Below are 13,135 nucleotides of genomic sequence, written 5' to 3' on the forward strand. Positions count from 1 at the left end.
TTCTTTAATTTTATGTCTGACTATTGACTGTGCAAACTGATAAACGTATTTCACTATTGTGATTATGTAATTTTACTAACAATACCATTGTGTCATGATTGGTCAACAGAAAAATAATAGAACTCTTTATCAAAACTATCATTCACTACAAAAATCTACAATCACTTTTTAAAATCCCAATGCTTATCAGAATTATCTTGAGGTTTTTTTTTTTTGAAAAATACAAATGCCCAGGTATTGCTTTTTTTTTCTCCAGAGTTCCAGATATGTTTCTAAGGAGCAGTCATGTGTAAAAACAACTGGACTATGTGTTGATCTTTTACTTTTATCAAGTTTGTTTCACTTTTTCTATTTCACATTCAGTGCTCTCATTTCATTTAGCTTATATTTTTCAACTGCCCCATCTCTTCTTCTTTTTTTCTTTGATGTTCTTTCTCAAGTCTTTATCAATCACAGTAGAAACTTTTGTATACTTACATCGTTTCAGTCGTGTCTGACTCTGTGCAACCCCGTGGACTGCAGCCTACCATGCTCCTCCATCCATGGGATTTTCCAGGCAAGAGTACTGGAGTGGGTTGCCATTGCCTTCTCCTATATAAATAATATGTATAATATATATTTTAGAAAACATATGAATTTTTTCCTAACCAAAAAGTTCATGACATTTTGATTCCAATTGTTTGACTTAGTACAAACAGAATGCTAGATCTCTAATTTTAAAAAATAGATACACAACAAGCACCAATGGTTTACTGTATAGTATAGGGAACCATAGTTAATTCTTACAATAACCTATAATGGAAAATAATTTCAAAAATAATATATGTGTATATATATAACTTAATCATCTTGCTGTGTATCTGAAATATTGTAAGGCAACTACACTTCAATAAAATATATTTTAAGAGAAATAATAAAATAAAACCCTTAAAAAATAATTAACTAAAAATATAGAATGTATGAATACCAAAATTTAGTAACAGTGAATTCCTCACATAGTCATGTCCTAGTATGTAGTGTGTGTACTAGTATGTAACGCTAGTTGTATATGTACAATATGAAATGATATCATATGGTACAAGCTCTGTGTTTTTTCAGTTTGGTCCTTTAAGACTCATGGAAGCCTTTTGGATACTGCTCTGCACTTTCACAATCCCTGCACTAGAGATCATGGGGGGGAATGGCCTATTATTGCAAGCAAATGCCCACTGCTTTCTTGGTGCCCTGGCCAGGGGGTGGAACATACTTTGAATTGCTAGTCCTTGAAAGAGCAAATATACCTTCAGGAGAAAAAAAAAAAAAAAAAAAGAACACACAACAGTCTCACCAACATTCAGTTTAATATTTACTCTTCTCTTTCTTGGGTCAAGGCTGTGGAATATAAACTGGGTTCCTGCCAGGTTCTTACCACTTCCAACAGTCATTTTTCAGGAAGTTCTGTTTTGGGGGAAGAAATTTTAAGAAGTAGTTCCTGGGAGGAAATCAGCCATGTTTATGTTGTTGAGTGATTCTACTATGTTTGAGGGGGGAACTGCACTGCCTGTAGATGTTAAATCATTCACTGTTTGGAGAGAACTTCATTTGGGTGCATATTTTCTTATTCTCCACCAGCAGCAGCTATTTTTCCAGCTGCCTATATGTGTTTGTGGGTTTCCCTGGTGGCTCAGATGGTAAAGAATCTGCCTGTAATGTAGGAGACCTGGGTTCAGTCCCTGGGCTGGGAAGATCCCCTGGAGAAGGGAAAGGCTACCCACTCCAGTATTCTGGCCTGGAGAATCGCATGGATGGAGGAGACTGGCAAGCTACAGTCCATGGGGTCATGGAGAGTAAACACGACTGAGCAACTAACATACACACACATACTCCATATGTGTTTGCAAGTTTTTCTCCCCCATCTAGACTGTTAATAAGTGGAGACTGATGACCACACCTAATCTATCTCCCCCTGCCCTGAGGAGCATAGGTCAGTAAGGCGAGAGAAAGCCCCACCCCCTTGCCAAGGCGGGACTTCCACTGCAGCGCCCCCCACGGGTTGGAATTCACCACCACTGGTTTGGCTTTCATCTCTTCCTGAACAGGTTTCCCCATTGCTTGAGGGTCTCCCAGAAGCTCTTCCTAAATAAAGTATTTAAGCATGATTCTCATCTCAACGTTTTCTTCTGGGGATCTCCAAATGACTATAACCGAGAGGACTGAGAATCAGAGCCCTCAGTTCAGTTCAGTTCAGTTCATTCACTCAGTCGTGTCCGACTCTTTGCGACCCCATGAATCCCAGCATGCCAGGCCTCCCTGTCCATCACCGACTCCCGGAGTTCACTCAGACTCACGTCCATCAAGTCCGTGATGCCATCCAGTCATCTAATCCTCTGTTGTCCCCTTTTCCTCCTGCCTCCAACCCCTCCCAGAATCAGAGTCTTTTCCAGTGAGTCAACTCTTCGCATGAGGTGGCCAAAGTACTGGAGTTTCAGCTTTAGCATCATTCCTTCCAAAGAAATCCCAGGGCTGATCTCCTTCAGAATGGACTGGTTGCATCTCCTTGCAGTCCAAGGGACTCTCAAGAGTCTTCTCCAACACCACAGTTCAAAAGCATCAATTCTTCGGCACTCTGCCTTCTTCACAGTCCAACTCTCACATCTATACATGACCACAGGAAAAACCATAGCCTTGACTAGACGGACCTTAGTGGGCAAAGTAATGTCTCTGCTTTTGAATATGCTATTTAGGTTGGTCATAACTTTTCTTCCAAGGAGTAAGCTTCTTTTAATTTCATGGCTGCAGTCACCATCTGCAGTGATTTTGGAGCCCCCCAAAATAAGTCTGACACTGTTTCCACTGTTTCCCCATCTATTTCCCAAGACGTGATGGGACCGGATGCCATGATCTTTGTTTTCTGAATGTTGAGCTTTAAGCCAACTTTTTCACTCTCCTCTTTCACTTTCATCAAGAGGCTTTTGAGTTCCTCTTCACTTTCTGCCATAACGGTGGTGTCACCTGCATATCTGAGGTTATTGATATTTCTCCCAGCAATCTTGATTCCAGCTTGTGTTTCTTCCAGTCCACCGTTTCTCATGATGTACTCTGCATATAAGTTAAATAAGCAAGGTGACAATATACAGCCTTGATGTATTCCTTTTCCTATTTGGAACCAGTCTGTTGTTCCATGTCCAGTTCTAACTGTTGCTTCCTGACCTGCATACAGATTTCTCAAGAGGCAGGTCAGGTGATCTGGTATTCCCATCTCTTTCAGAATTTTCCACAGTTTATTGTGATCCACACAGTCAAAGGCTTTGGCATAGTCAAGAAAGCAGAAATAGATGTTTTTCTGGAACTCTCTTGCTTTTTCCATGATCCAGCAGATGCTGGCAATTTGATCTCTGGTTCCTCTGCCTTTTCTAAACCCAGCTTGAACACCAGGAAGTTGAACATATTGAACATATACTATCAACTCCTTCATGGGCTTGTTCACCACATGACAACTTGCTAAGCTAACTTTGCCTCCACGCTGTCTGTCTCATTGGTCCTCAGATAATACAGGCTTTGGCTTTGTTTCTACAGATGCTATTCTTCCTTTATTTTCTACCTTCTCCATGAAACCTTTCCCAAGAATTCCAATCCTCCCCTAGTACCAGTACACCATTGCATTTTGTCCATTTGCCTGTGTTGCATGGCAGAATAACACGGTCATCCTCCCTATTTAGTAAGTCCCTAAGATCAGAGGGACGTCATGCTTCTTACTTCCGCTGATTTCCCTACAGCACTTGGCATCATTCTGAACGCACAGCCAGCAAAACATGGCTGCTCCTGCTTCACATACCAATTTAAGTACCTAAGCTTTTCTATAGCACTTAATTCAGTGCCTTCCTCATGGCTGGAACAAACAGGCTTTGCATTACCTCCCCTCGAGGTGGAGTTGTCTCTACTTCCAAACGCCAGTGTCTGCGTCTCTCCTCAGAGGTCTTCTTCCAAACAGCAGGTCATTCTGCCAAACAGCAGAAAGCAGGCCTCAGGCACAGTAGATTGGACAATCTGAGTATTTAACCACTGAAAACCCTCAACCAATCATGCTTAGAGGTAGGTGGATATATAATCCAGCTCCCACTCCCTCCATAAGTCGTCACTGAGTTGTCTACAGTAGCTCCCAGAGTTCCCCGTTGGGCTTGAGCTCTGATCGTCCATGATGGTAACTTACTCCCTAAGGTTGCCTGCCCTTCCTGTGTCACCTCCACACCTCCCTACTAGTGTTACCTGGGACTGCTTCCCACATAAACGACTCACACTTGAATTATCTCAGGGCCTGATACAAGAGATGGGATCTGAACTAAGATGACATTCAATAAGTACCCATGGAATTAACAAAAAGGAGATTTCACTTCCCCGTCACAGGCGAGAGGCCAGGTGAGGGTGTTATGCCCAAGTCGCGAAATCTCCCAGTGACCACCAGGGAGTCGATATCTGATGCAAAAGCAAAAGAGTCTTCATTACCAAGCTCGAGCTGGGGCCTCCACCATTATCGACACAGCGGCTATAGGGAGGAGCTCCGGGTTTGGGATTACATTGCTTATATAGGGAGTGTTCATGAAAAAAAAGAATTTCTAGGTAGGGGGACATCTGATTGGTCACTTTCTTTTGAAGGGTTGTGTGTTGGTTTCTGATTGGTCCCTATTACCTAGGTAGACCACAAGTTCCTGAACGTTAAGTCAGGAGATTCTGGTCTGGGGTCCGATTGGCTCGTGGGTGGTGGGGTGAGGTCAGGGGATTTCCAAAGGCTTTTTTCCCGAAACCTTCCAAAATGGAGTTTTTCTGTTAACAAAATGGAGTAGCTTAGATTCTTCAAGGGGCAAGATGGAATTTCTCAAGCCTGGGAGGATAGAACTTTCAAATTCCAAGTGCACTTCAAAACTGGAAATTACAAAAAGAAGAGGCTCCCTGAGAATCAGTTTAAACAGCAGTCCCCAACGTTTTTGGCACCAGGGACCAGTTTTTTTGGAAGACAATTTTTCCATGGACAAGCCTGGGGTGTTAGTTATGGGATGATTCAAGTGCATTACCTTTATCTTGTTCTTTATTTCTATTATTATTACATCAACTCCACCTCAGATCATTAGGCATTAGATCCTGGAGGTTGGGACCCTTAATTTAAAACAAACAGCACTGCATCATTGGGGGCAGCTGTGAAATTCAAAGTATGCAGCTAGGTCTAGAGGAGGCAAGTGCTATGATAATGTACAGTAGGAAGACAACACAGCTGCTTACAATTTACTGGCCCAACTTGGGTTGGGCAATGCATATCTTGGCAGACCAGAAGCCAGACCCCTAGTTTTCTTGGTTTCCACTAATATATGACAGAGTAATCTAGGAAAAATAATAACTACTCAGACTTTTTGCTAACCTTGATGAGCTACATTTGACTTGAGCTATAAAATCAGAAAAATGTCCCCTTTCTTGCATCTTAAGGTTTGCAACAATTTCTACCTGTTAAAATAGCTTACCAGAAATGAAGCAGACAAAAGCCACATAAAAGCTTCAAGGATGATGGGGAAAAGCAGTTAACCCAGATCAGCTAGAAGGGCAGCTTGAATATTTCTGATGGCTGATTGCATAACCATCAAGTACTTGAATGTTTAATGGGTTAGTCCTTTGTTTGCTGGAGGAATGCAATTGCTCAATGAAATGTGAAAAGACAAGGACCATTTTCATGATTACCAAGGCTGAGCGCTGAAGAATTGATGCTTTTGAACTGTGGTGTTGGAGAAGACTCTTGAGAGTCCCTTGGACTGCAAGGAGATCAACCAGTCCATTCTGAAGGAGATCAGCCCTGGGATTTCTTTGGAAGGAATGATGCTAAAGCTGAAACTCCAGTACTTTGGCCACCTCATGCGAAGAGTTGACTCATTGGAAAAGACTCTGATGCTGGCAGGGATTGGGGGCAGGAGGAGAAGGGGACGACAGAGAATGAGATGGCTGGATGGCATCACCGACCTGATGGACATGAGTCTGAGTGAACTCCGGGAGTTGGTGATGGACAGGGAGGCCTGGCGTGCTGCGATTCATGGGGTCACAAAGAGTCGGACACGACTGAGCGACTAAACTGAACTGAACCAAGTTCTTGCTCTGTTTGCTTAATCAAATGTCTACTTATGATCTCTTTGGGAGGTTCTGAATTTCTTTAGCTCTTTCCTTAAAGTTAATCTACTCGGGAAGCAAGGATTATTCATCATAGATCAGTGCACATTAGCACTTTCTAATAATTAGTTGCAAGCCCCAGTTTCTAGACAACTAACCAGTCCCTATATCATTCCTTGACTCATTCTACCTGTTAGGACCAAACTGGAGCCAGGACAGGCTCTAAGGGGCAGGCTAGGCCTGAGGTTTAGTCTCTAGGAAGGCTGAGGCACTGGGAACTCCCACAGGCATTGTAGCTAGACCAATCAGAAATCCCCGTAGCCCCCCGCTCGCGCCAGACCCGAGCCAATCCAGATAGGGATGCGAGGTGTAAAAGTCCCGCGCGCGCGTATGGTTTAACCAATCAGCTATGCTGTTACAGAAACAAAGAACCGTCTGTATAAAAGTATATGTGATTCAGAGCTCAGGGCTCTTGTCGGATGCCACTGTGCTGGATGAAACCTGGGCCCTAACTCGAGCTAGCAATAAACCCCTTTATGCTTTTGCATTGCTGTGGACATCTTATTCTCTCAGTTTTGGGGACTCGGACTCTGGGCATAACACTACCAATCCTAATCATTTTAACATATATAGTTTTCATATTTTTAATTTTTAAAGTCTTTATTGAATTTGTTACAATATTGTTTCTGTGTTATGTTTTGGGTTTTGGCCACAAGACATGTGGGATTTTAGCTCCCTGACTAGGGATTGAATCCTCATCCCTTGCACTGGAAGGTGAAGTCTTAACCACTGGACCACCAAGAAGCTCCTTAACATGTATTATTATAATTCATTTTAAAAAGTATATATAGTTCTATGAAAGATATAATTGATAGTTTGATAGGGATTGCATTTAATCTGTAGATTGGAGGAATGGGATGGGGGATAGGAGGGAGGCTAGAGAGGAAGCAGATGTATATATAGTTGTGACTGATTTGTGTTGTTGTATGGTGGAAACCAACACAACAGTTACAAAAAAAAAGGAATATGAAAAGGAATATATATATATATATGTATATACTCAGCTGAATCACTTTTATGTATACCAGAAACTCACATAGCATTGTAAATCAACTATACTTCAGAAAAACAAATTTTTAAAAATATTATATATAAAGAAAAGGGAACCCTCTTACACTGTTGGTTGAGAATACAAAGTAGTACAGCCACTATGGAGAACATTGTGGAGATTCCTTAAAAAACTGGAAATAGAACTGCCATATGTCCCAGCAATCCCATTGCTGGGCATAGACACTGAGGAAACCAGAATTGAAAGAGACATGTGTACCCCACTGTTCACTGAAGCTCTGTTTACAATAGCTAGGACGTGGAAGCAACCTAGATGTCCATCAACAGATGAATGGATAAGAAAGCTGTGGTACATATACACAATGGAATATTACTCGGCCATTAAAAAGAATGCATTTGAATCAGTTCTTATGAGGTGGATGAAATTGGAGCCTATCATACAGAGTGAAGTAAGTCAGAAAGAAAAACATTGATACATTATATTATTGCTTATATATGGAATTTAGAAAGATGGTAACAATGACCCTGTATGCAAAACAGCAAAAGAGACACAGATGTAAAGAACAGACTTTTGAACTCTGTGGGAGAAGGCAAGGGTGGGATGATTTGAGAGAATAGCATTGAAACATGTATATTCGGTACAGTTCATTTGCTCAGTCATGTCTGACTCTTTGTGATCCCATGAATCGCAGCATGCCAGGCCTCCCTGTCCATCACCAACTCCCAGAGTTCACCCAAACTCATGTCCATCGAGTCAGTGATGCCATCCAGCCATCACATCCTTGGTCGTCCCCTTCTCCTCCTGCCCCCAATCCCTCCCAGCATCAGAGTCTTTTCCAATGAGTCAACTCTTGCATGAGGTGGCCAAAGTACTGGAGTTTCAGCTTCAGCATCATTCCTTCCAAAGAAATCCCAAGGCTGATCTCCTTCAGAATGGACTGGTTGGATCTCCTTGCAGTCCAAGGGACACTCAAGAGTCTTCTCCAACACCACAGTTCAAAAGCACCAATTCTTTGGCACTTAGCTTTCTTCACAGTCCAACTCTCTCATCCATACATGACCACTGAAAAAACCGTAGTGGAAGAAGGCAAGGGTGGGAAGATTTGAGAGAACAGCATTGAAACATGTATATTACCATATGTGAAATAGATCGCCAGTCCAGGTTCGATTCATGAGACAGGGCACTCAGGGCTGGTGCACTGGGACAACCCTGAGGGATGGGATGGGGAGAGAGGTGGGGGGGGGGGGGGGCGGGGAGGTTCAAGATGGAAGACACATGTACACCCATGGCTGATTCATGTGAATGTATGGCAAAAACGACTACAATATTGTAAAGTAATTAGCCTCCAATTAAAATAAATTAATTAATTTACAAAAAAATTATATATAAGTGAATAAACAACTTTTAGTATTATTTTGTGTACACGTTTAAACTATTTCATACAGTGTCATGAATAAAAGATTATTTGACAAAAGCTGGAAAATAAAAAAGTTACTGCCAAAGATGATGCATCTTAAGAAAGAGAGAGAAGATAATAACCCCCTTGCTTCTCCTTGTCTGCCCTTTGCTCTCCTGTCTTCTGGGCACATTTCCCATGGGCAGAATCCAGCCAGAAGTCAATTGGCTGAGAAATCTGAGAAATGTAGCTTGCAGGATGAGCCCCTTTCAATGTAAAAGAGACAGGGAAGAGCAGAGAATGGAGCTGAAAGCAAGCGGATAAATGCTTTGCAGGGTACATTCTGGATTTACAATGAAGTCCTTTAAAAACCGTGCAATTTTCAGCTTTCCAGAATGAAGGTCATATACTTCTGAGTCATCATCTGATTGTGCAAAAGGACCTTTGAAAGCTTACGAGGAAATTCTAAAGAAGTCCCTGACCTGGGAAGGGGACCCAATGGGACCAGGGCCCCTCAGTTGGCACATCCCTTGGGGATCAAGCCCTCATTTACCCTTCTGCTCTAACTGCATCTTCCAGCTTCTGAGTGGGAAGGACTCTAGAACCATGATCTCTGGAAAGTGGGAGTTGTTGTTGTTCAGTCTCTATAGTGTGTCTGATGGTTTGTGACCCCATGGTCTGCAGTGCACCAGACTTGCCTGTCCTTCATTATCTCCCAGAGTTTCCTCAAACTCGTATCCACTGAGTCGGTGATGCCATCCAACCATCTCATCCTCTGTCACTCCCTTCTCATCCTACACTCAATTTTTCTCAGCAGCAGGGTCTTTTCCAACGAGTGAGCTCTTCACATCAGGTGCCCAAGGTATTGGAGCATCATCTTCAGCAAATGGGAAACTGGGATAAATAAAGCAAAATGGAGGCTTCGCAAGGTTGCCAGTATTTCAATAAAAATATCAGACATAACAGAAGACTGACAAGACAGTGACAAAAATCAGTTCAGTTCAGTTGTTCAGCCGTGTCCAGCTCTTTGCAACCCTGTGGACCGTAGCATGATAGGCCTCCCGGTCCGTCACCAACTCCCGGAGCTTACTCAAACTCAGGGTCATGAAGTTGGTGATGTCATCCAACCACCTCATCCTCTGCCAGCCCCCCTCCTCCCGCCTTCAGTCTTTCCCAGCATCAGGTTCTTGACAGATGAGTCAGCTCTTCGCATCAGGTGACAAAAGTACTGGACTTTCAGCTGCAGCATCAGTCCTTTCAATGAATATTCAGGGCTGATTTCCTTTAAGATGGACTGGTTGGATCTCCTTTTAGTCCAAGGGACTCGCAAGAGTCTTCTCCAACACCATAATTCAAAAGCATCAGTTCTTCAGCACTCAGCTTTCTTTACGGTCCAACTCTCACATCCATACACGACTATTGGAAAAATCATAGCTTTGACTAGATAGACCTTTGTTGGCAAAGTAATGTCTCTGCTCTTTATTTTTTTTTATTTTTTTTTTCACTTTCTTTTTTTTTTTATTTTATTTTATTTTTTTTTAGTTTTTTATTTTTTACATTTTAAAATCTTTAATTCTTACATGCATTCCCAAACATGAACCCCCCTCCCACCTCCCTCCCCATAACATCTTTCTGGGTCATCCCCATGCACCAGCCCCAAGCATGCTGCATCCTGCGTCAGACATAGACTGGCTATTCAATTCACATGATAGTATACATGTTAGAATGTCATTCTCCCAAATCATCCCACCCTCTCCCTCTCCCTCTGAGTCCAAAAGTCCGTTATACACATCTGTGTCTCTTTCCCTGTCTTGCATACAGGGTCGTCATTGCCATCTTCCTAAATTCCATATATATGTGTTAGTATACTGTATTGGTGTTTTTCTTTCTGGCTTACTTCACTCTGTATAATCGGCTCCAGTTTCATCCATCTCATCAGAACTGATTCAAATGAATTCTTTTTAACCGCTGAGTAATACTCCATTGTGTATATGTACCACAGCTTTCTTATCCATTCATCTGCTGATGGACATCTAGGTTGTTTCCATGTCCTGGCTATTATAAACAGTATGCTGTCTAGGTGGCTCATAGCTTTTCTTCCAAGGAGCAAGTGTCTTTTAATTTCATGGCTGCAGACACCATCTGCATATTTTGGAGGCCCCCCCCCAAAAAAATAAAGTCTTTCACTGTTTCCATTGTTTCCCCATCTATTTGCCATGAAGTGATGGGACTGGATGCCATGATCTCAGTTTTCTGAATGTTGAGTTTTAAGCCAACTTTTTCACTCTTCTCTTTCACTTTCATCAAGAGGGTCTTCAGTTCTTCTTTGCTTTCTGCCATAAGGACGGTGTCTTCTCCACATCCGCGACAAAGATATGCAATATGAACAGATTTCTGGAAACAATTTACAGTAACTCCTATTTTGCACTAAATAGAATATTTCTCCTTTATTCTATTTATTTACTTTTGGTTGTGTCCATGGTCTGTGGGATCTTAGTTCCCCAACCAGGACTGAATCCATGCCAGCAGTGGAATCTCAGAGCTTTTACCTCCAGGGAAGTTCCTTTTCCTTTTTAGAATAACATTTTCAGAAATTCATGCTTTTTGCCCTTCAATCAGAAGTGTACCACTTAGACCAAGAGAACAAACAGAAGGACTATTGACTGATCCAATACCATGAAAAATAATGAAAACTGCTTAATTAGATTGTTGCAGACTTTTATAAGGAAGACCAACATAAGAGAGTTTGTTGATAGGTTTCTTTAATGTTTTTCCAGAATAAAAGCTCAAATCCTGAACACTCTCAGGTTCACAGGTTTGATAAACTCCATTCTGCAGAATACAAGTAGGGTCTTCAATGACAACTTAGGAACTATACACCAGCACCATCCAATAGAAATTTAACATGAGCCATAATAAAAAAATAAGTGGTGGGTGAAATGAGTGAAAAGGGTCACTCATTTTTTAGGTACAAATTTGTACTTTTTAGGTACAAATTTCTAGTTATAAAATAACTCATGGGGATATAATGTACAGCATGGTGACTATAGTCAATAACGCTCTATTGCGTATTTGAAAGTAGCTAGAAGAGTGAATCTTGAAAACCAACAACGTGAAACTGGTAAGTCATTTTAAGAGTATTTTACATTCAGTACATCAAAAATATAATGGCAATATGCAATCAATGTAAAACTTAATTAATAAACTAATTTTGCTTTCCTTCTAATCTAATCTTTGAAATCTTACATGTATTTTATGCTTTCAGCATGTCTCAATTCAGATACTAAATTTTTATTGGAAATATTTGATTTGTATTTAGATTTTATAAAACATGCAGTTGCCAAGAAAAATTCACGTGTTCATGTTCTGAGCACACATTTTTTAAAAATGTTTTTCAGTAACTGAATCAAGTATCAGTTTTTAAGTTTTAATTAAAATTAAATACAATTAAAAATTCAGTTTTTCACTCATGGCCATGGTTGCTGTGCTTGACAGATGCATGATGCTCATGGCTACCACATTAAACAGTGAAAAAGTCCATGAGACCAGGACTGTAAAATCCTGAGCTTTTATTTTTTTAACTTTTTTAACTTCATCATGCTACCTTTTGATGGGACCTATTTTTTCCTTCATAATGATTCATTTGAAGCCTGTAAATGAAGCTGTGCTCTTGTTCCTAGTGTCTAAGGAAGAAAACGTAGAAGCAGGAGGGAAGCTTCACATGACAGGATGTTTGTAGATGCATCAAAGAAAGAAAATCACCCTAAATCTTCAAGGTCTGCTGGATAGAATGGAGGTCCGCGGAGCAGAACAACAGGCTTGGGAAATGAACTTGTTGCTTTCAGACAGGGCTCCTTGTCGTGACAGGAACTTGATTCGAACTGGCTTTGACAATGAAAGTTCTCGATGAACGTGAGGAACTGAAATGTCTGCAGGCTCTGCAATGAGAGAGTTGGGAGTGGCTGAACCCAGGGGTTCAGACAATATCATCAGGAAGTGACTTACCTCAGTCTCTTGATGTCAGTGCCTTGCTTTCAGTCTCAGAGTTTCTCCAACAGTGGCAAGATGGTTGCCAGTCCATGTCCTGTTCTTCACGTCCCTATCAGAGAGGGTGTGATTCTTCCCTAAAAGATGCAGCAGGATTCCAGGCTTTCTGGTCATTGTCCTCTCCTTGGGTCAGGTCACTTGATTTACTATCTGAGCCACCAGGGAAGCCCCGAGAAGGCTACTTGTTTCCCCCCAAAATGACTGGTGGCTCAGACTGCAAAGAATCTGCCTGCAATGCAGGAGACTGGGGTTCGATCCCTGGGTCGGGAAGATCCCGTGGAGAAGGGAACGGCTACCCACTCCAATATTCTTGCTGGGAGAATTACATGGAGAGAGGAGCCTGGCAGGCTACAGTTCATGGGGTCTCAAAGAGTGAGACATGACTGAGTGACTAACACACATTCAGAATTTATGCAGCTTCATGAGAAACACTATATCATCTGCAAAGTGTTTCATCTCCTTTTTGCATTTGTCTTGTGGGAACCCACACTTTTTCCAAG

At 41.6% G+C, this 13,135-nt stretch overlaps 1 protein-coding gene across 14 annotated transcripts in view; it reads right to left on the bottom strand.

The window, feature by feature from the left end:
* Positions 1–413: 413 nt before the first annotated feature.
* Positions 414–13,135, bottom strand: part of LOC138416911 (uncharacterized) — a 161,206-nt gene continuing 148,484 nt past the window's right edge. For 12 of the 14 annotated variants that reach the window (XR_011247890.1, XR_011247885.1, XR_011247886.1 and 9 more), the window contains one exon: positions 11,334–12,526. Coding sequence is in view for 1 of the 14 variants with exons in the window: in XM_069546394.1 (XP_069402495.1) it covers positions 12,430–12,526 (97 nt within the window). In the remaining 13 variants the exon portion in view is untranslated. Of the gene's footprint in view, positions 592–11,333; positions 12,527–13,135 lie in introns of those variants that run through there. The other 2 variants (XR_011247884.1, XR_011247881.1) reach the window with 2 other exon arrangements.

This window comes from Ovis canadensis, chromosome 13 (assembly GCF_042477335.2).
Source record: "Ovis canadensis isolate MfBH-ARS-UI-01 breed Bighorn chromosome 13, ARS-UI_OviCan_v2, whole genome shotgun sequence".
Lineage (NCBI taxonomy): Eukaryota > Metazoa > Chordata > Mammalia > Artiodactyla > Bovidae > Ovis > Ovis canadensis.